Below are 20,533 nucleotides of genomic sequence, written 5' to 3' on the forward strand. Positions count from 1 at the left end.
TTCCCAGCTGCTGCATAAAACCCCTACCAGCCTGAGACAGCGGCATTAATAGGTGCCGTTACGCTTTCTTTTTTGCTTTCTTTTTTAACTTTCGTTTTTAAAAGGGGGATAATTTTAAATTTAAATATAATAAAAATAAAATTTTTTTGCATCGTTTAAAAAATCTTAATGAAATTTCTCAAATAAGATCCATATTAGTAGAAAAATTATTTGCGTAAATACATGATTTTTGAGCTTAAAATTATTTTTATTTTCTAAAAATTCTTTTTTCAAGAAACCGAAACGGGGTTACTCCGACCACATGGTTTTAGGATAGCTATTTTCCCAGCGTACTACTATCATGTATTTGGCCCGATCATCCATCTCAACCGTCCGTTTTGCGGAATTTCAATCACTTGAAGACCCCGTTCGTTTTGGGATTTTGGATTTGCAAGTCGGACCTCGGGATTCTCTAATGCACAGAGGTGTACTACAATAGTGTAGTGCGCGATTCGAGCCGTCTATCTCTATAATTAATAATCCAAATTTCAAAAATTGTACTATAGGTAATATACTTATCTTATTTGTATGATACTTTAACAAATCTGAACCATTAAAAATGTTTTTTGACCAGTTGGTTGGATTTGGGCTCCACTATTATAAGGGCAATTATGACTTAATGATTTACTACTAACTAGGGGGGGGGGGGTTGCGGCGCAACGGGCTTCTAGCCTGACGACATTTTCTCGCCTCTTTCGCATGCAAGGTGAGTGTTAAAGTCTTGCCAAGAGCGTGAGTGTTTTTAGTTTGGTAGTTGATGTTCTTTGGGCAAATCCTACTCATTTCTTGCCTCTTTCGCAACCAACGTTTTACAACAAGATATTTTTTTTTATAGAAAATATACAGTATGAATAGTGTTTGCCTTTGGCCCAATTAATGGTCAGTAGTCCTCCTTTGAAACGTGAGGTCTAGGGGTCGATTCATATGGCTGGTAGCCCTCCTTTGAAGCGTGAGGTCTAGGTCTAAGCTTTATGCCTATGGCCTAGTTAGTGGTCAGTAGTCCTCCTTTGCGTGTTATTTTCAATTGTCTATATTTCTCAGTGTATATTACTAAAAATATGCAATATGGATCTTGTTTGATTTTTTTTTTCACGAATCTTGTTTGATAGATCTCAATTATTTTTATAAGACAATGATTTTAAAAAATATATACGGTGAGAGATATAAATTATTGAAAATAGCACGCAAAATCGTAGAGGGGATGGAGTAAATGGTTTTGAAAAACAAAAAAAATTTGAGCCCTAACCAAAGGTTAGGGTGGCGACAAAACATTAAATTGATGGATATTATAGGGGCCCAATTGAATCAATATGGTCCCATTGAACTTTCTAGCTAGTATTATAAATGAAATTTGTTGGTCTTTCGAATTTTTCACACAGCCGAGCTAGCACTTTCTTCTAATTCCAAATCTCCTTATCAGAGCCAAGTTTTTTAAAAGAAGCTAGCCTATGGCAGCCTCTATTCCCTGTTCATCCTTGAACAAAATCAACAAAGAAGAGAGGGATCATGAAAGCATAAAAAAGGTTGAGAGAAGCTACCAGAGATATAGAGAGATAATCTCGACCCTTCCAAAGGGGAAAGGTTGGATAGCTGATGAATTGTGCCTGTACGAGGGCTTCTGGTACCCAGCCACGCTTGGCTTGGCAGGTGTCATGTTTGCTCAGGAACATTTCCAGGCTCGTCCTGACGATGTTTTGCTGATCTCAACACCTAAATCGGGCACCACATGGCTCAAAGCCATAATTTTTGCCATCATGAAGAGAACTTGCTACACCAATTCTACTCATCCTCTTCTTACTACCAACCCGCATGATTGTGTTCCCTTCTTCGAGTTTCAACTTTTTTTGAAACCTCCAGTTGCGGATGTTGACAACTTACCCTCTCCACGTATATTCGCAACCCACATTCCTTACACGTCATTGCCTAAGTCTATTATGGATTCTGGTTGTAAAATAGTCTATGTTTGTCGGGATCCTAAAGACGTGCTAATATCCATGTGGTACTTTCTGGCCAAGATGAGATCCAAGGAGTTTCCACCTGTCTCATTGGAAGAGGGAGTCGAGTTGTTTTCTAGAGGGATTTCTGGACGTGGGCCATTCTGGGATCACGTGCAAGGGTATTTGAAGGCTAGCCTGGAGTGTCCCGAGAGATTTTTCTTCATAACTTATGAGGAAATGAAGAGAGAAACATTTGTGAAGGTGAAAAGATTGGCAGAATTTTTGGGGCAACGTTTCTCGATGGAAGAGGAGAGGGAGCGGGTTGTGGAGGAAATTATAGAACTTTGTAGTTTCGATAAGTTGAGGAACTTGGAGGTGAACAAAAATAGTTCATGCGTTATAGATTTAAAGAACGACTCGTTCTTTAGAAAAGGTGAAGTTGGTGATTGGAGGAATCATCTAACTCCTCAAATGGTCGAGAGGCTAGACCAGATTACCAATGAAAAATTACCTGGCATATTTTGACTAGTAGTATTACTAGTATATGATTATCCGTTGCTACGGCAAGTGGTAAGCGAGAATCTCTTGTTCTCGCGTGGTGGTTGTTGCGGTTGTTTGTGTGATATAATAAGCGAGAATTTCTCGTTCTTCTTGTTGTTTGCATGATATCTCTCCCAATAATAAGCGAGGAATTTCTTGTTCGATCTCGAGGTCGTTGTTAGCAATACCTCTCCCTATGGTAAGTGAGAATATCTTGTTCTCGTGATGGAATTGTTAGGGATCTCTCTCTCCCCATAGTAAGTGGGACTATGTTGTTCTTGAGTGGTTGTTTGTATTTATTCCTAGCATATTATGAATGTAGTAATTGATTTGTCAGAAGAAATTTATGATTAACATTTTGTACTTCGAGTTTGCCAGGCAAAATTTGTAATTTGAAATTTTATTTTGTTTAATCAAAACCGAATTTCTAATGTTGGCATGTGCTTGAAAAGATCGTTTAATTTTGATCGGCACAGCTCACTCGATGAAGTATGGTATTGTGATTTTTGATATTCTCTTAAAAAACATTGCAGCTCACTATTGTCGCAAATGCCATTATTATTATTTTTTGGATAATTCATGAATCCGGGCCAGCTTACTCGTGGCGCACATCGACTATTTGATATACATGCCCACTCAAACCAATTCTACTAGTATGATTCAGCTTTCAATCTTTTATCAAAAAAATCATCATTAAGTGCAATTGCTGAAAATTGAATCACTTTTATAATTCTTACGTTTAATTCCAAGTTATATTAAGCTTAAGAGATTGAAGAAATGGGAGCGTGGGCCTAAGCAATTAGGATTTGAAACATAAATATTTAACAACAACAGCAACTTCTTCAAGATTAATGAAATTTTTTCCCCTTTCAAAAAAAAAAAAAACCGCTAACAGCTCTCTTTGGAATTCCAATCATAAAACAAATAGTATGGCCCCAAGAAGTGTGCATATATATTTTTTACCACAAATCATCTTATAGTGCCCAAATCATTTGGTTTCAAGTTCTGACCAAAATTAAAACAACTGTAAATGTCAACAGTATTTGGCCAATCTTTTAACAGTCTCAACGGACGCTGACAGTGGGTTTAGAAATATTGTTAGACTCTATCTGCTAGAATTTTGCTTTCCAAAATCTTCTTAATTATGTAACAAGTAACAAATTATTTTTTTTGGGGTAAATAGTAACAAGTACCAACTCTCCACCCTCCAAAGTGAGGGAATGAAATGGTAGCGCAAATTAGAATGTTTTGTTCCGGCATGCAATACTGGATTCTTGGAAAGGTTCTTGGCAAGGTGTGTATAGCACAGTTAGCACTCTACTCTAACTCCGTCCTGAGTAGCAACACACCCGACACATGAGCATCTCAATTGCACTACCTAAAAATGGCTCCTTATTAAATTGAATCCGAAAGTGTACACATAAGCCTTAATTTTTGGGGTCTAATTCTCACTCCTAAGAGCTTGTTAGTTTTGGGAGCATGTGTATACTCAATGGGCTAGCAAGAACACTCCTTATCTTGCAAATAGTAGTTTTAAAAAAATGGGACCCATAAAACGGCTATAATGCAATTTTCACGGTAAAAAAATTAAAATAAAAAGGCTTGGGATCCCACGTAGAACTAGCTACAATACTACCTAAATTTGGCAAATGTGTCGGGAGCCATGGTTGGAAGCTTGTATATGGAGCCATCAATATCTGGCAGTGATATTGATGGGTTTTCCAGTGGAATGGTAGTTCGGCTGATTGAAGACTAATTTTCTGCTTTAGGGTTGCAAGTGGTTTGTGGGTCTGGCCCATTTAGGATTTTTGTTGGTCTCGGGTAGTATTAGGTTATTAATCTTATTTTTTCGGTTGCCTTGATTCTTTTAATCTTTGTAATTTTTTGATTTTGAGATTAATAAAAAAAATTTGCCTAGCCAAAAAAAAAAATATATATATATATATATAGAGTTAGGTTCCGGTGAGGGATCCCTCATTTTATTAAAATGCGGGACTCTCCTTCCTGATTGAATTTCAATGATCCAAGCCGCTCAAAGTGATCAGAACGTGATTTTAAGGGTCCCCGTGAAAAATCAGCAAAAAAAACGATCGGGAAGGGCATCATCCAAGCAGTTTTCATTGAACGGTTCAAAAAAAACTACTCGGATGACGCCCTTCCCAGTCATTTTTTTTGCTGATTTCTCGCGGGGACCCTTAAAATTACGTTCTGCACACATTGAACGGTTCGGATTTTCAAAATTTGATCGGAAAATGAAAGTCCCTCATTTTAACAAAATGAGGGATCCCTCACTTGAAAATTCCTCTATATATATATATATATATATATATATATATTGTCATGTAGGAGCCTCACTTAGGAGCATTTTTAGGAGCCCATTGGAGATGCTCAGTAACCTACCTCACCATGCTAGCTCCCCACTAACCAAAGCATCCTTCTTTCCCTCACCTGAATCGGCTCCACACCATATATGCAATTAGTTTCTAGTGAGAGAAAAAGAGAACCATATGCACCACTGTCAGTCAGTCAAATCTACTGTGCACCACACAACATATAGGTTTTCTCGCATAACTACCATCAAAATTGCATGGCCACTTCAGTTGTTGAGTCAATTTACGAATGGTATCTAGCTATAGGTAACATTTGGGATGGAGTTTTAATCTATTCCGAATAAGATTAATGCTTATTTTGGCTAAAGCCAAGGTGACTCATGTGTGTGCGGTGCGGGACCCACCAATCATGAGAGTGTGGGTGTATAAGTAGGTGTGGTGTTAGAATTATTGATGCGATTTTGACAAATAACGGCGCACTCGATCTTTTTCATCGCCCTGAAACCTCATCAGACATCCATTAAAATGAGGACCTAATTGAGAAACACATATATCATTGTTGGTTTTACTTGGAGTGTGCCGGGCAGAAATGGCATTGAGAAATTTTCTTTTGTTTACTGAAAACCGAGTTTCCAATCTTAATTAGCATGTGCTTGACAAATTTTTTTTTTTAATTTTCATCGGCACTACTCACTCGATGAAGTATACAGTGTAGAAGGCCGAACATAACTGTCCATGCTAGTCTCGAATGACTAGCCCAAGTCCATGTGGCCGTACTTGAATTAGGGCTCAACTCTAGGCCGAGGCCTGTCAGTCACCAACATTGCACTCACCTTACGCCCGGTGACAGGATAGTTTAATTCAAGCTCGGCCACATTTAGGAAGGAATCGTCAGTTCTATTTCTCGATGGAGGCAAAGAAGGGATAGGGATATAACTCAGTGGTAGAGTGTCACCTTGACGTGGTGGAAGGCATCAGTTCGATCCTGATTATCCCTAACAATATTTTTTTGCGTATCAGAGATGTCTAATTATTAAATTTTATTATCTTAATAAAAAGATAATAATTTTTTTTAGTATTATATATAATTCAATCGATTTCTCTAGTCTATATACATTTACATATTGATTTTTTTCTATAATCAATTTTGTTTTGATTCGGAATCGTTTAATCCTAGAAACGATTATTCGGATGTATCATGAAAATTCTTTGAAAGCCCATCAGCGTATTCTCCTCATGAGTCGCCCACCAAACTCGACCAAGCATGGGCTTGGCCAATTGTAGTGACGCGTGCCTCGTCACGTGTTGAAGCGGTTACACCAATGGATAACGATGAACGCACATGGGGGTGCCAGCTCACACCAAAACGGTTACCAGATTTACTCAGTAACGTCACGATGGCATCACTTGGCTCGTGGAAGGCACATGCCTGTACTTGGAGAGCAAGCCAAGGAGACTTTATAAATACTGAAGGATCACAACCCTAAGAGGTACACACACATTCCTATACTAAAACCCTAGTCTCTTTCCTTTCTTTCTGCACATACTTATCCTCTCGTTGGAGGGCCTTGTCGGGCAACCCCAGCTAGGTCTTAGTCGTGCGTTCACTGTGCATGTTAGGGTGAGAAGGCTAGGCAACCCCTAAACCAGCAGAGGAAGGACTTGGATCAAGGGTCACGGGCCACACAATTGGTGAACCCGACGTGAAGCGCTTCGTATTCAAGCGGCTCGAATTCCCTTCAAACCACCTTCCTCTTCCAAAAACCAACCTCAAATTCGACCACCATGGGTGGAGACCTGACTGACATAACCATTTCAGGGGCCAAAGACGCAAGTGGAAACCTAATTCTTCCACCACCCCTGGAGAGGCACATGTCCATCTCGATGCCTGCCAGTTCTGGGCTGTCTCCGGCCACAGACGACGTAACCGTGGCCTACATTTGCCTGTTGCAGCGATAAGACCACGAAAGGGACAACAAACTAGTGGCTCTAAGGGCAAAAATGGCTCAAATGAAGCAACACATGCCAGACATTGCTTCACCTACGTCCAGATCTACCGGAGATCGGAGGCGACGAAGGCAGATACCTCCTCTGCCACCGCATGAACATCCCCAAGAAATAGGCCACCGTGGCTCCGTCAAAGACTGCCTTGGCTTCACACCAGAGAAGGGAAACGCAAGGGAGTTAATCCTTTATCGTAAGCCAACAACCTCGGCGACGCATCGCTCAAAAGACCACCAGGGGCGGAGCGGATCTAGAGATACCGAATACTTCACAAGCACATACTCAACTGGTCGCGCGGAGTTCTCTTGCACAACGGTTTCACACCGTAGCCGAGGCTCCCTAGAGAATAGGCGCCACATTTCGAAACGTCTCGGCGAGATCCCACAGGAGAACTTAGGAAATGAATTCAGGTTTGGCGGAATGGGAAAGGCGTACGTATTGAAGGGCTTAAAGATGACCATAAAAGCTGTCACGAAAGGGAGAAGTCCATCGACAGCCCTCACCACACAACCACCAATTTGAGGGTTAAGCTTCAGCACCGAGACCATGAAAAGTTCTCGAAGCGAGACACCGAACGGACGAAGACAGACGGGCACGGCAAACCTCCGCGCCTAGGATTTGAACGACAATTGAAGGACCTCGGCATCTCACCCTTCGCGTCTCACATAATCAACACAACGGCTGAACCCAACTTCCACTTGCCGAAGTTTACCAAGTTTGACCCAACCACCTGCGAAGCTTACACCCACCTGATTCACTTTCGGCAAACCATTGAGCTGTGCACCACAAAAGATTAGATTAAATGTAAGGCGTTTCCATCTAGCCTCGGCTCCCTTGGACTTCAGTGGTTCAACAAATTGCTCGCTGGATCCATACGGAATCTGGCCAACCTCGAACGCGCGTTCAACACTAATTTTATCACTAGCAACAGGACAGCCGTGGAGCCTGAGTCCTTGTCCCAGATGAGGAAGCTCCCAACCGAAACACTGAGACAATATTCCGAACATTACTGGCAGCTCTTCAACGAGATTCTAGAGATTGACGAGTATTGGGCTGCACGTTCCTTCAAAAATGGCTTGGAATCAGGCAGTAAAATCTTAGACGAGTTGGCAATTCGTCCACCACATGGCATGGGCGAGCTAATGCGCATCGTGGAACAATTCTGTGCTCTTGAGGAACTCTACGCGGATCGAGCATCATAGGGGATTCCCAACCCGACAACTCCTTTGCCAATTGCAATCCCTCAACTTCCAATGCCAATTCCCACCCCACAACCTCAACCCAACAAACACGTCAACAACATCAAGGATGGTAAGAAGTGTCCTCCAAAGGACCACGACTATGTCGCTGAATCAATATTCTTCAAGGAACCAATCTGATCCTTCCTCAAAGAGATCATGAGACAGCCTTAGTTTGAATGGCCAGTGGGCAAGCTCGGTACAGATACAGGCAAGCCAGACCAAAATCCCCGAAAGAAATGCACCTACCATAACGAGCTCGGCCACTATACAACTGCTTGTGCCCCATACAAGACACTACTGGAACGCCTCGCGGCCCAGGGTCACCTTGACCAATACATTGATCGAGCCAAAATGCCCGCCCGTCAACCTACTGGCAATCTAAACCCCAACGAGCCACGACCAATGATACACGTCATCCATGGCCCAGTCACTAAGGAGTCCGAAACCAACCTTCACGCCGATCTTGACCGCGCATCCACTTCAAAGCAAGTACTTGCGGTTGGACCTGGGTCAAAGCGTCCACGCCCACAGGATGTGCCAAAATGGACGATCACTTTCACCAAGCTTGACCTTGAGATGGTACAAACACCTCACTCCGACGCCCTCGTAGTCACTGTTCAAATTGGCGTCCACGATGTCAAGTGCGTTCTCATCGATTATGGGAGATCGGCAGAGGTTATGTACTACGACCATTTCAAAAAGCTTGATCTATCAAAATCGGCGCTACAAACAGCTAAAGTACCACTCATTGGCTTCAATGGCGCCTTAGTCTGGCCGCTCGGCCGCATCTTCCTTCCACTCGTCGCTAGCGCGAAAACTTTGAGTGTCGAATTCATCGTCGTCAACGTGCCGAGCCAGTACAATGCTATACTTGGCCCTACCTGGCTTCATGATATGCAAGCCATCGCTTCCACTTACCACCAGGTCATCCGATTTATCAGTGAGAATGGAAGGCAAGAAGATCTACGTGGCGATCAAGTCGCCTCCAAAAAGTGCTATGTCTCGGCTGTTCACAATTCCTCCAAAGCAAAACAAGTACAATGGGTTGAAATCCCGGACATGGCCGTCATTGAAGGGGTCAGCGAGAAGTACAAAGCCATTGTTGGAAGCCAAAGCCATCCAAGAAGTACAATATCCAATGTGGTTGTCAAACACAGTTGTCGTCAAGAAGAAGAACGGCAAATGGTGAGTTTGCGTTGATTACACCAATCTTAACGACGCATGTCCAAAAGATTGGTTCCCACTTCACAAGATTGATCAACTGGTGGACACAATGGCAGGCCACGCTCGGCTAAGTTTCCTAGACGCCTACCGCGGCTATCACCAGATAGCCATGGACCCAGAAGATATGGAAAAGACTGCCTTTATCACACCATATGGCATCTTCTGTTATCGAGTGATGCCCTTTGGGCTCAAAAACTCAGGTGCGACTTTCAAGCGTGCCATCTTCAAAATGCTCTACGAACAGATTGGCCACACCATGGAAGCCTATATCGACGACCTCGTTGGTAAAAGCCAGAAGGAATTCAACCACCCCCAAGAATTCGCAGAAGTCTTCAAAATTCTCAAACTTCGTAAGCTCTGATTGAACCCATAGAAGTGCGCGTTCGGCGTTAGTGCTGGAAAATTCCTTGGACATTTGGTCACACGACGCGGATCGAGACCGACCCCAACCAAATCAGGGCCGTTGCAGACTTGCAACCACCAAGAACAATCAAAGAAGTACAAAAGCTTTACAGGGATGGCAGCGGCTCTAAACTGCCTCATCAGCAAATCCTCAGATAAATGCCATGCCTTTTTCCACGCATTGAAGGGCAAAAGCCGACGCAGTTTTGAGTAGACTGCGGAGTGTGACACAACGTTAGCCGAACTCAAAGGCTACCTGAGCTAGGCTCCCCTAATGGTGAACCAAAGGAATTTGAAACTCTCTACTTATACCTTACAGTCTCGACTCATGCTATTAGTTCAACTCTTGTTCGACGAGAAGGCGTCGACGACATGCCAATCTACTTCACAAGAAAAATGCTCCTACCTGCACAGACACGATACCTACCTTTCGAGAAGTTGGCACTTGCACTCGTTTTGATTGCAAGGAAACTCTTGTCGTACTTTCAGTCTCATACAATCACCGTCTTAACGGAGCACCCTCTCAAGAGCCTTTTTCGGAAAGCGGACCTCTGCAATAGGGTCTCCAAATGGGCAGTTGAACTAGCAAACTTTGACATTTGTTTTGAGCCACAGACGGCAATTAAAGGGCAGATCCTCGCTGACTTCATCACCAAGCTTACTCCAGATGACACGGACAGTCTCAACACTCGCTCCCCACCCCAACCCATCACTAAGCACAAAATTTCACCGAAGCCTTGGCATCTTTTCCAAGGAGACATTTGGCACCTACATGTCGTTGAAGTCTCTAACAGCAATAAGGCAGGGGTCATCTTGGTCTCCCCTTGTGGGACATTACATGAAAGTTTCATAAGCATCGACTTCCCAGCCACAAACAATGAAGCCGAATATGAGGCCTTTCTCGCTGGCTTGCGCTCCGCAATTGCAATGAAGGTTGATGACCTGGCCATTTTTTGCGACTCCCAACTCATTGTCAATCAGGTTCTTGGGGACTACGAAGCTCGGGATCCCAGGATGCTGAAATACCAAGCAACAGCAACCGAACTCATCCAACACTTCAAACATTTCAAGATTGAGCAGATAAACCATGAGCACAACACCCACGCCGATGCCCTTGCCGGCCTAGCCTCGGCGTCTCAAGCTTTAGAGTTTAGGACCACCAACTTCGGTAGAATCGACCACCCAACCTGTGAAACAACTCCTGAAGTACTCAACATTGAGCTCAGTCCAAACTGGATGGACGAAATTGTTGCTTTTCTCCGCGATGACACTTTACCGACAGATAAGAAGGAAGCTTACCGCATTAGGAATAAGGTTGCTTATTACTGGCTCTTCGAAAGCAGCAAACTCTACAAGAAGTCCATCTCGGGGCCGTACCTTCTCGTAATTCACCCCACTTATGTTCCGGATATACTAGCCAAGCTCCACTCTTACAGTTGCGGCTGTCACTCAGGTGGTCGATCCTTATGTCAACGAGCAATGAGCCAGGGATATTTCTGGAAGAACATGAAGAAAGATTTTGAAAACGTCATCCACAAGTGCCGACCGTGCCATCTATTTTCCCCCATACCGAAACAACCTGCCCAGAATCTCTCCCCCATCACAAGCCCTTGGCCTTTCGCACAATAGGGGCTTGACATCGTGGGTAAGCTGCCTACGGCACCAGGAGGCTTCAAATTCTTGATCACGACAACGGATTACTTCTCAAAGTGGGTGGAGGCCGAACCTCTCGTCACAAACACCGAGGCCGACGTAAGAAGATTAGTCTGGAGGAACATCGTTACCAAATTCGACGTCCCATACGTTATCGTCTGTGAAGAATTTGGGATACGCTTCTTTAATTCTACTTCAACATACCCCCAAGGGATCAGCCAAGCCGAGGCCACGAACAAGACAGTCTGTGTTGGGATTAAGCATCGGCTAAACTCCAAGAGAGGCAAGTGGGCTGAGGAACTGCCACGCGTTCTATGGGCTGACCGTTCTACTCCAAAGCGCTCCACAGACCAAACCCCCTTTTCAATGGCATTCGGCATGGAGGCTGTAATTCCACTAGAGTCTAGGTTCCCTACCTTGAGAACAAAGAACTTTGACCCAAAGGCCAATGAAGAAGCCGTGGATCAGGAGTTGATTTTGGTAGAAGAGAAGCGTGATGACGCTCGACTAAAGCTCGCCGAGTACCAACAGCAAGTGGCCAAAGGATACAACCGTAGCGTACGAACAAAGACCTTCAATCCAGATTATTTGGTTTGGCGAAAAGTTGTACAAGCCAACAAAAAGACGAAATTCAAGCCCAACTGGGAAGGGCCATTTCATGTGGTTCGGATTACGAGTGAAGGCGCTTAGATCCTGGAAGACATGAATGGGAAGGTACTCACCAACCCATGGAATGCTCAAAATCTAAAAAAGGCATACATGTGACCCACTCCGACAGTGTGCCTTGCGTTCGGCCACTACTTAACCTAGCTAAATTATGTTTTTTATCGGCCTCAGGCCTCGTTTTTCATTATGTCAGAACGGCTTCGGCCATTATCCATGTTTTACTTTTTGTCAAGTGGCTTTGGCCCCTGTTCTTGTTTATTTTAAACCTGTATTCGTTCTCTCAATACAAGAAATTTTTTTTGCTCGGCAATTGATTATTTCTTGCAATTTTTTCCTTTAACTTCCTTACGCCGTAAAACCACTTTCAAACCACCATCGGCACTTGCTGCCAAACGCAAATGATGACTTCGGTCAAACCCACAAATGGCGTCTCGCCATTGCTTCGGCCACTATTGACGCCCAAAGAAGCAAAATCAGGACATACAATCCATCGAACCTAAGGCACACATTACGGCTGGAATTTAGGCTACAGTTGAGCTTGGTAAGACATTAAGGTCAACCACAGCTCGGTTACACTCATGATTCGGTGAGCAAACCACCCACAAACATCAAATACCTAAGTCCGTACTTTGGCTAGAGGCTGGCACTTTGGTCGAGCCCCAATCAAAAGTAGGCGGCACTATCAAACTTTTAATTCAACAAAGTACTTCGGCTAGTAGCAAGTATTCTGGCTGAACTCCAACCGAGAATGGAAGCCCTAATCAACTACAAGCAATTCTTACTTCGGTTAAGGCTCGCCTACCTACCTAACCCGAACCAAAGTGGGTGCTATGGATAACTACCACTCAAAACTAGCAAGCATAAATTATACCTCACTTACAGAAGTGCAATCAAAGCATTCATCCATTCAAAACATAAGAAGTGTTGCAGAAACTCTTAAACTAAGAGGTACGGCGTGGTAAATCGTTTGAAGCCGACCCCCCCCCCCCCCCCCCCCCCCATAAACTATTACATCTGGAACGACAAACTCCAAGTTCGAAGCCGTCCAGCCCAACGAAAGTTCAAAGTTCAAACAACGAAATTTACAAAGTCTAGAAAGAAAATTGGTAATCGCTACTCAAACTTGAGCAGTATCATCTGCAGCAATATCAGCCTCGGCCTCGGCATTTTTGTCAACATTCATTGGCTCATGCTCGGCGTCCTCGGCCAGCTTCTCATCCCCAACATTACCAGTTTTCTGTCCACCAGACTCGTTTCCACCCTCGGCATCAGAAATGTCTTCAATATCTTCTTCATTCTCGGGGAACTCCTCAGGAGGAAGGGGCGCACATTCTTCTTTAGTATATGGGAGAAGGAACCCGGAAGTCCTTGGGACAGGGATAGACTTTGTCAGGTTCAGGTCTGCCTCAAGCTGCATAACTTCACAAGTTGACTTCACCCCTTCTTTATACCTTGTTCGGTAAGCAACAAGCATCTTGAACTCGATCACCTCATTCACCATCTTCCTGGCGTTTCTCATATACTCGGCCTCGGCTCGGTCAAAACCAACCTGATAGGCCTTTTCATCAACCTCTTTCATTTTCCTCTTATCCTTCCTCAACACCTTCTTAAGCTCGCGTTCGGCCTTCTTAGCTTTCCCCTCGGCCTCGTCTCTCTCCTTCTCCAATTCGGCCATAGGCTAGTCTTTAGTGACTTCACCTTATCGCGTTCGGTCTTGAGGTCATCGCGTAAACGGGACCTCTCAGCGGCAACAAGCTTGGCCTTGTTAGATGCACGAAGAAGAGCTTGATCCGCCAGCATAACGAGGAGGATTCAATCTAGGGAAAAGAAACAACTTAAGATTCGAAGTTAGGATTTAACGAACCTGCATAAGGTAGGCACTTGCGTGTATCAGGCTCGGCTGTAGGTCTTCTGGCACCTTCTCCATGTCCCTCGGTAGAGTGACACCTCGTAGCATTGCAATGGCTAGGCCAAGTTCAAGCTTGACGATGTCTTCAATGTTCACCACCCTCCCGTCGGCCAAAGCAAAGAAGGGGAAAACTCCTGGACGGCGACATGGCCAACCGAACCAAACTGTTCTTGAACAGCCTTCAAGCTGCCTGCAGTTGAAGACTCGGTCTTGTCCTTCTCCGACAGATGTGGGGTCGGTGGCTTGGTCGAAAAAAATTCATGTGTCACATTATGCCTTTTTTCAGCAGGCTCGCACAGGCCAGACGTGTCCTTTAGAGCCAAAGAGCCATCCCTTATGTTCACTCGAATCACGTTCCTTCTTCCCATCTCTTCTCCGAACTTAGGTACGAGGGTTTGGAAGGGGGTGTTGATGCCTAGAATATCGGTTGGCCGACTTTTATAGAACCAGAAGTCGGCTATCTTGCTCAAAAAGTGGGGAATTTTATCCTCGGCTCCGTCCCCTTCTTGTTGAACTCAGGCTGCTTACCCTTCCCTGGTTGCCCTCCGCCCTTCTTGTGGCTACCAGCTTTCTTGCTCGGCCCTGCCTCTTTTTCTCTCCTTTTAAGCTTGCCCTTGTACGATGGGACGTAACCGAGCAGCGTCGGCGCGTCTCTGACAGCTTGGGACAGCAGGATATCTATGTGCTTTTCAACAGCCAGTGACTACTGAGTCTTCGTTAAGGATTGATGATCTGCAATGAATAAAGGCAATCAATACTATAAAACAAGACATGCGATATCAAAATAAGGCTCGGCAATAGCAAAATAAAAGAAATCTACCTCGAAAGTTGTCACGTCCTCGATTTTCAACATAATTAAGTAATATATTTCAATAAAAGAGAAACATCGCATATCATGTACGTTACCCAAATGAGTTTCCCACCTGTTTAATTTACAAACAAGTCCTTAAGTTTAGATAATTACAACTTTAGTCAAAAGAAAATTTAGTAATAACTAGTTACAAAACCACCTTTAACAAAATGAGATCTTCACAAAGATGACGAAATAACCAGTGATGTCAGCTTCCAAAAGACTTTTACTGTCAAGCACACAATGCATGCAATCTATTGCCCGGCATCAGAACCTGAAAAGAAAGATTTGGTTGAGCTACACTAGCCCAGTAGAGAATTCTAAGCTCAAGCTATATGTAGTTTGAATGAATCATACACCGAGAATGAATGAGTACTGACAGACACGCCTATACTACAAATGACTACCAACAAGCTGCGAATTGTCGCCTAAGAGTCCTAGACTTCACATCAATGTCACTAGCCGTTTACTTCTTTAACTAGTTATGTTATTAAACTCACGTCATTCCACATTTGTCTATAATCAAAACAAAACATCTTATTATCCTTCGTATGGTAGTACAATCTTTCTCGTGTCCACATTGACCTTCACTAAATCCCTTTATTGCAAAACCTTTCTTTTCCTTTAATCCAGTATTTCCCATCAATAATCACTAGGGTCACCTCGGGTCTAGTTCCCTCGAGCGCAGGGTCACCCCGAGTCTTTTCCCTTAATAATAATAATCAGTTGGGGTCACCTCGGGTCTAGTTCCCTCGAGCGTAGGGTCACCCCGAGTCTTTTCCTCCAATAATATGAATCAGTTGGGTCACCTCGGGTCTAGTTCCCTCGAGCGTAGGGTCACCCCGAGTCTTTTCCCTCAATAACGACCACTTGGGTCACCTTTCACTCTATTCACAATCGACTTCATTTCATAATCAATTTCATCATCCCTTTGATGGTTATACCACTGAATTTTAATTAATCATTACGCGACTCCACAAATGTACATGTTCATGTCTTTTCACTAGTTTACCCATTCGCACCTAACATAGCGTATCAAACCCGTACGTATAATCCTACCATACTTTATCCATTAGTTTCTACACTTGAACCTCATAGAGAGAGTGTCAAAAGGATTAAAAGACTTGACGAGTCGTGAGGACACAAGTTATTTTATCATCTCAAACAATTCTTTCTCACATCGATTTTCACATCAAGCATTTTAAACAATCTACCAATCCACCACGTTGATTACATCTCAAACTGCTCCTAACTGTAATCCATATCAAGACTCTGATTAATTAATTAATAAACGCCCTTTCCTTTAAGTGCACCATAATCCCACACGTCTTCACCGTACCTCTAAGTACATTTTTCGTACCTTTACAAGCCACAAATTAACCCACGACTAGACTCTACGATGCCCGATTATTTAGTTTCTATACTCGGAGTCCGTAAAAGCATGTACTAAAGGAATCTAAGAATTTTATGAGTCAAAAGAGAGAACGGATTGCAATACCACTCATCAAATCCCTAGACATGTTCACTCTAGTGCATTGGATGCCACTCTAAGTGAGAAACGAGTAATACTCACCAAAACACTTAGAAGGATACGTAAACAAACCCATTAGAGTCAATGAAAAGCTTCGACATGCGAGTTGAAAGATATAAGGAAGCAGCTGAAAGATACTGCAGCAGCTGAAAGATACTGCAGCAGCTGAAAGAAGCAGCTCAAACTCCTAATCTCCTACCGGTAGGCAGGCAACTCCTACCGGTAGAACTTGAAAACAAAAGGGCCAACATCTGAACAACTTGAAAACAAAAGGGCCAACATCTGAACAAAATCGCTTGACCTACCGGTAGGTAAAAAGTTCCTACCGGTAGAAGCACTTGACCTACCGGTAGGTGAGAAGTTCCTACCGGTAGAAATAGCCTGCCTACCGGTAGAACTTGAAAACAAAAGGGCCAACATCTGAACAAAACCGCTTGACCTACCGGTAGGTAAAAAGTTCCTACCGGTAGAAGCACTTGACCTATCGGTAGGTGAGAAGTTCCTACCGGTAGAAATTGGGAACAGAAAGGTCAACAGTTGAACGAAACAATTTTTGTACTTGACCTACCGGTAGGTAAGGAATTCCTACCGGTAGAAATTGAATCCGTTGAGCAGCTTTTGAGCTGCTGCTGTACGTTTGAGCTGGTTACGAAGGAATTTCTCAATCGTTCTACCGGTAGGTGAAGAGTTCCTACCGGTAGGGAACCGATTTTTTGGTAAAGTAACGACGTTCTACCGGTAGAAGGGACGGGCCTACCGGTAGGAAATCAGGAAAAACCGACAATTCTGACAGCAACTACGAATTTTCAATCCAAACTTAAACACGACATTACAAGCACGATTCATGCACCAAATCACTCATAAAACATATAAAGAGAGGTAAAATTCCCTACCTCAAGTCGAGAAGCGAAACCCACGCAAGCTGAGCAAGCCCTAGCTCTCCAAACTTCGAAATAAACTGAATACTCCTCTTCCGAGCAAGACCCACGAGATTTAAGGTTGGAGTCGCGTATAGAAGTCAAAATGGAGGTGGGTTTGTATGGGTTTTGCACCAATTTGGTGGGCTTTGGCGGAGAGGTCGGGAGAGAGAGATGAGGGCCGGAGAGAGACGAGAGAATTTGAGAGAGAGACAGCCGAAAGAAAAAAAATGAGAAGGGGAAAGATGTTCCCTGGGAATAATAGAGGTGGGGGAAATAATCCCATGCCCTCACACCACACACTCACACATGCACCTCTCATCTATTTACCTTTATATCCTTCCACAAATACGTCATTCCATATATCCACACCGTTTATCTCGACAAGCCGTACAATTATATAAAAAAAAAATATAGGCCTATTATGAATGTAGTAAGTGAAAATATGTTGTTCTTGGGGTGGTTGTTTGTATTTATTCGTAGCATATTATGAATGTAGTAATTGATTTGCCGGAAGAAATTTTCGATTAACGTTTTGTACTTCGAGTTTGCGAGGCAAAATTTGTAATTAGAAAATTTCTTTTGTTTAATCAAAACCGAATTTCTAATCTCGGCATGTGCTTGAAAAGATTGTTTAATTTTGATCGGCACAACTCACTTGATGAAGTATGGTATTGTGATTTTTGATATTCTCTTAAAAAATATTGTAGCTAACTACTGTCGCAAATGTCATTATTATTATTTTTTGGATAATTCATGTATCCGGGCCAACTTTCTCATGGCGCACATCGACTATTTGATATACGTGCCCACTCAAACCAATTCTACCAGTATGAGCTTCCAATCTTTTATCAAAAAAATAATCATTAAGTGCAATTGCTGAAAATTGAATCACTTTTAATTCTTACGTTTAATTCCAAGTTATATTAAGCTTCCGGGATTGAAGAAATGGGAGCGAGGGCCTAAGCAATTAGGATTTGAAACATAAATATCCAACAACAACAATGCCACGACTCAAAACCGACCCTGGAAGTCGTGACCGGCCAAGCGGGTGTTAAGCCGCCGAAGGCCTGTTCATAATCTAGTTTAGGGATTTATAACATAATCGTCTTTTTAAACCATAGAATTCAAAGTATGCGGAAGCGTAAAATAAATAAGATAATCCCATAGCTTCTAGTGTACAAGTATTAAAATACAAACCATTAGACACCACTTGATTCTCCACGGTTATTCTAACACTCCATTCAGTCCACAACTTGCTATCTACCTTAACCTGAAAAATTGGAAAAGGTTTTTCATAAGCCGAAGCTCGGATGAGAAATGTATACCAAAGTTATAATTTTGACCATGGAAATACCCCACATTATAAAACAATTAAAAGCAACAATCCAAATATTTGTTTGAACATCCGGTACATGCATTTTAGTCCGTAAGCTCATTTCTTTGGTCCAAGAGATGGACCCTTTTCATTTCATTTTTCTTTCAAGTTTTGCACTTTTCAGCGATAATATCATTCAACGGTATTTATTGCCAGTCGGTTGGAGAGCGACTCCATTTAAGAGTGGTAAGATATCATTACCCGGTGATGCCTGGCTGCATCTCCTACCTTATTACTTCACGCCACTAGTATCTTTACCCGTCCCCTAGCGCTCGGGACACCGTTCGAATGAATCATATTATCACGAGCATGTACTAGCAACCAGTAAAATTCAAGTTTCCAAAACATATTGCCATGGTCTAATTTCACTGAAACTCAAAAGATTTATAAATCAGCTATCGCATGTATTAGCATCAATTAAACCAAGTAGGAAGCTCAAATTCCATATTTTCCAGCAAAATCAAGCAATGGCTCTCATTCCAAAATTTCAGAAAATACATGTAACTAAGGTATGCGCAACTCACCTTTGAAAAGTGCTTAATTCATAACATATGTGAGATACTTCATTGAACTGATACCTACTCCATTGAACTGGTACTTAAGTAGAAATGCATTGATTATCACTAATCTATAAATATTGCTCAGTAATTTGTCTAAATCAATACACCCTTATAGGACCCGTAACAGTACTAGCTTGTGAGATCGGAATATGACCTTTTTAGGACCTCAATTGAGGGTTAATCCAAAATCACCATATCGGCAAAAAGAGTTTATGAAGGTTAGGGGACTGAACAGACACAATTTGAATAGTTGGGCGATCATAGAATTCCAATTGACTATGCTACATCTTTCCATAACTCAGAGGCTAATAGTATAGATATTTCAAGACCCAAATTGAACAATCGGAACACTGGGTTTGGTTCAGGAGTTCGCAGGTGCTGCTCCAGTAAGCAGCCGGGAAGTTCAATTCAAGTTTCTAAGACTCTCATTTGTGGTTTAATTCGTTGTTAGTCCGAACCCCAGCGACAAGTCCCTGTTCTGGAAATAATAATTCTAATTTTCAGATGCAAATGGTTATGGGTTACACTACAGATACATTTTTTTTTCCTATTCTTATGTAAACTAGGGACTGAGAAATGAAGTTTACCTTGAGAGAGGAGAGAGATTCCGATGAAATATGAACGGAACAACAGTCGGCAGTCGACGTGAGAGGTTGGAGGAACAGGAGTCGTGCTGCTGCTTCTTTTTCTTTTTGTTTTCCCTTTTTTTTTTTGTCTTTAGTTCCCTTAAATTTCCTAGAATATATTATTGCTATCACATATTAGAAGCTTATGTTGAATAACCACCCACGTGTCATTCCATTTGAATCACATGAGACACGTGGCATTGTGCATCTAATTCTCATGACTTCCCTAATTGTCAAGACTTCTGTCCGATCGCGTCCAAATTTCAATCTGCAAAAATTCTCATAAATTCAACATAGACTAATAAAAATATGAGGACTATCGTGGCGCTATCCGACTTTTAAGGAAAAATCCCAACTTCGGGCAACTCGTACCATGTAATAGATGTAACTCAATTGTCCCCAAGTAATTACAAAATTAAATCAGGATTCACATGTTTATCCGGATCACGATTTGCTTCGCATAGTCTAACTTACTATTAGAATTAAATTAAAGTGTCAAGTTCTTATTCGGACAACGTGACTAGAATTTTTAAAGTCAGGATTTTACATTTATTGTAACAACCCATAATTTATTGTTTAAAAAAAAAGAAAAAAAAGAAAAGAAAACTAGTGTCATTCTTGGAGGCAGACATGTGGCAATAAGGAAGCTAGGTGTACATGTTAGGATATGTGGACAAGTGTACCATAATTGTGTTTTTATACATTCATGAATTTAGTTTTACTTAT

The 20,533-nt window shown here is 42.5% G+C and overlaps 3 protein-coding genes and 1 non-coding gene across 4 annotated transcripts; all 4 read left to right on the top strand.

Moving 5' to 3' along the window:
* Positions 1 to 1,405: 1,405 nt before the first annotated feature.
* Positions 1,406 to 2,947, top strand: LOC131334829 (cytosolic sulfotransferase 13-like). Its single transcript, XM_058370113.1, has one exon. It carries the CDS (start codon positions 1,488 to 1,490, stop codon positions 2,499 to 2,501), a length of 1,014 nt encoding a protein of 337 aa, XP_058226096.1. The 5' UTR covers positions 1,406 to 1,487; the 3' UTR covers positions 2,502 to 2,947.
* Positions 2,948 to 5,772: 2,825 nt separating this feature from the next.
* Positions 5,773 to 5,844, top strand: TRNAV-GAC (transfer RNA valine (anticodon GAC)). The gene has a single exon. It is a non-coding gene; the product is annotated as a tRNA-Val (tRNA).
* Positions 5,845 to 8,103: 2,259 nt separating this feature from the next.
* Positions 8,104 to 9,291, top strand: LOC131327660 (uncharacterized). The gene is made up of 2 exons (XM_058360807.1): positions 8,104 to 8,161; positions 8,276 to 9,291. Exons 1-2 carry the CDS (start codon positions 8,104 to 8,106, stop codon positions 9,289 to 9,291), a joined length of 1,074 nt encoding a protein of 357 aa, XP_058216790.1.
* Positions 9,292 to 9,364: 73 nt separating this feature from the next.
* On the top strand, positions 9,365 to 12,060 carry LOC131327665 (uncharacterized). The gene is made up of 3 exons (XM_058360811.1): positions 9,365 to 9,665; positions 10,037 to 11,244; positions 11,347 to 12,060. The coding sequence occupies exons 1-3, from the start codon at positions 9,365 to 9,367 to the stop codon at positions 12,058 to 12,060; spliced, it is 2,223 nt and encodes a 740-aa protein (XP_058216794.1).
* The last annotated feature ends 8,473 nt before the right edge of the window (positions 12,061 to 20,533 follow it).

This window comes from Rhododendron vialii, chromosome 1a (assembly GCF_030253575.1).
Source record: "Rhododendron vialii isolate Sample 1 chromosome 1a, ASM3025357v1".
Taxonomy (NCBI): Eukaryota; Viridiplantae; Streptophyta; class Magnoliopsida; order Ericales; family Ericaceae; genus Rhododendron; species Rhododendron vialii.

What these genes read in the sequence shown, in the direction of transcription:
- LOC131334829 (XM_058370113.1), top strand. Translation starts at nt 1,488, where the DNA reads ATGGCAGCCTCTATTCCCTGTTCATCCTTGAACAAAATCAACAAAGAA.
- LOC131327660 (XM_058360807.1), top strand. Translation starts at nt 8,104, where the DNA reads ATGCCAATTCCCACCCCACAACCTCAACCCAACAAACACGTCAACAAC. An exon ending in CGTCAACAACATCAAGGATG is followed by an intron (nt 8,162 to 8,275) that starts GTAAGAAGTGTC and finishes TTGAATGGCCAG; the next exon opens with TGGGCAAGCTCGGTACAGAT.
- LOC131327665 (XM_058360811.1), top strand. Translation starts at nt 9,365, where the DNA reads ATGGCAGGCCACGCTCGGCTAAGTTTCCTAGACGCCTACCGCGGCTAT. An exon ending in CTTCAAAATTCTCAAACTTC is followed by an intron (nt 9,666 to 10,036) that starts GTAAGCTCTGAT and finishes TATACCTTACAG; the next exon opens with TCTCGACTCATGCTATTAGT. An exon ending in TGAAGAAAGATTTTGAAAAC is followed by an intron (nt 11,245 to 11,346) that starts GTCATCCACAAG and finishes TTCGCACAATAG; the next exon opens with GGGCTTGACATCGTGGGTAA.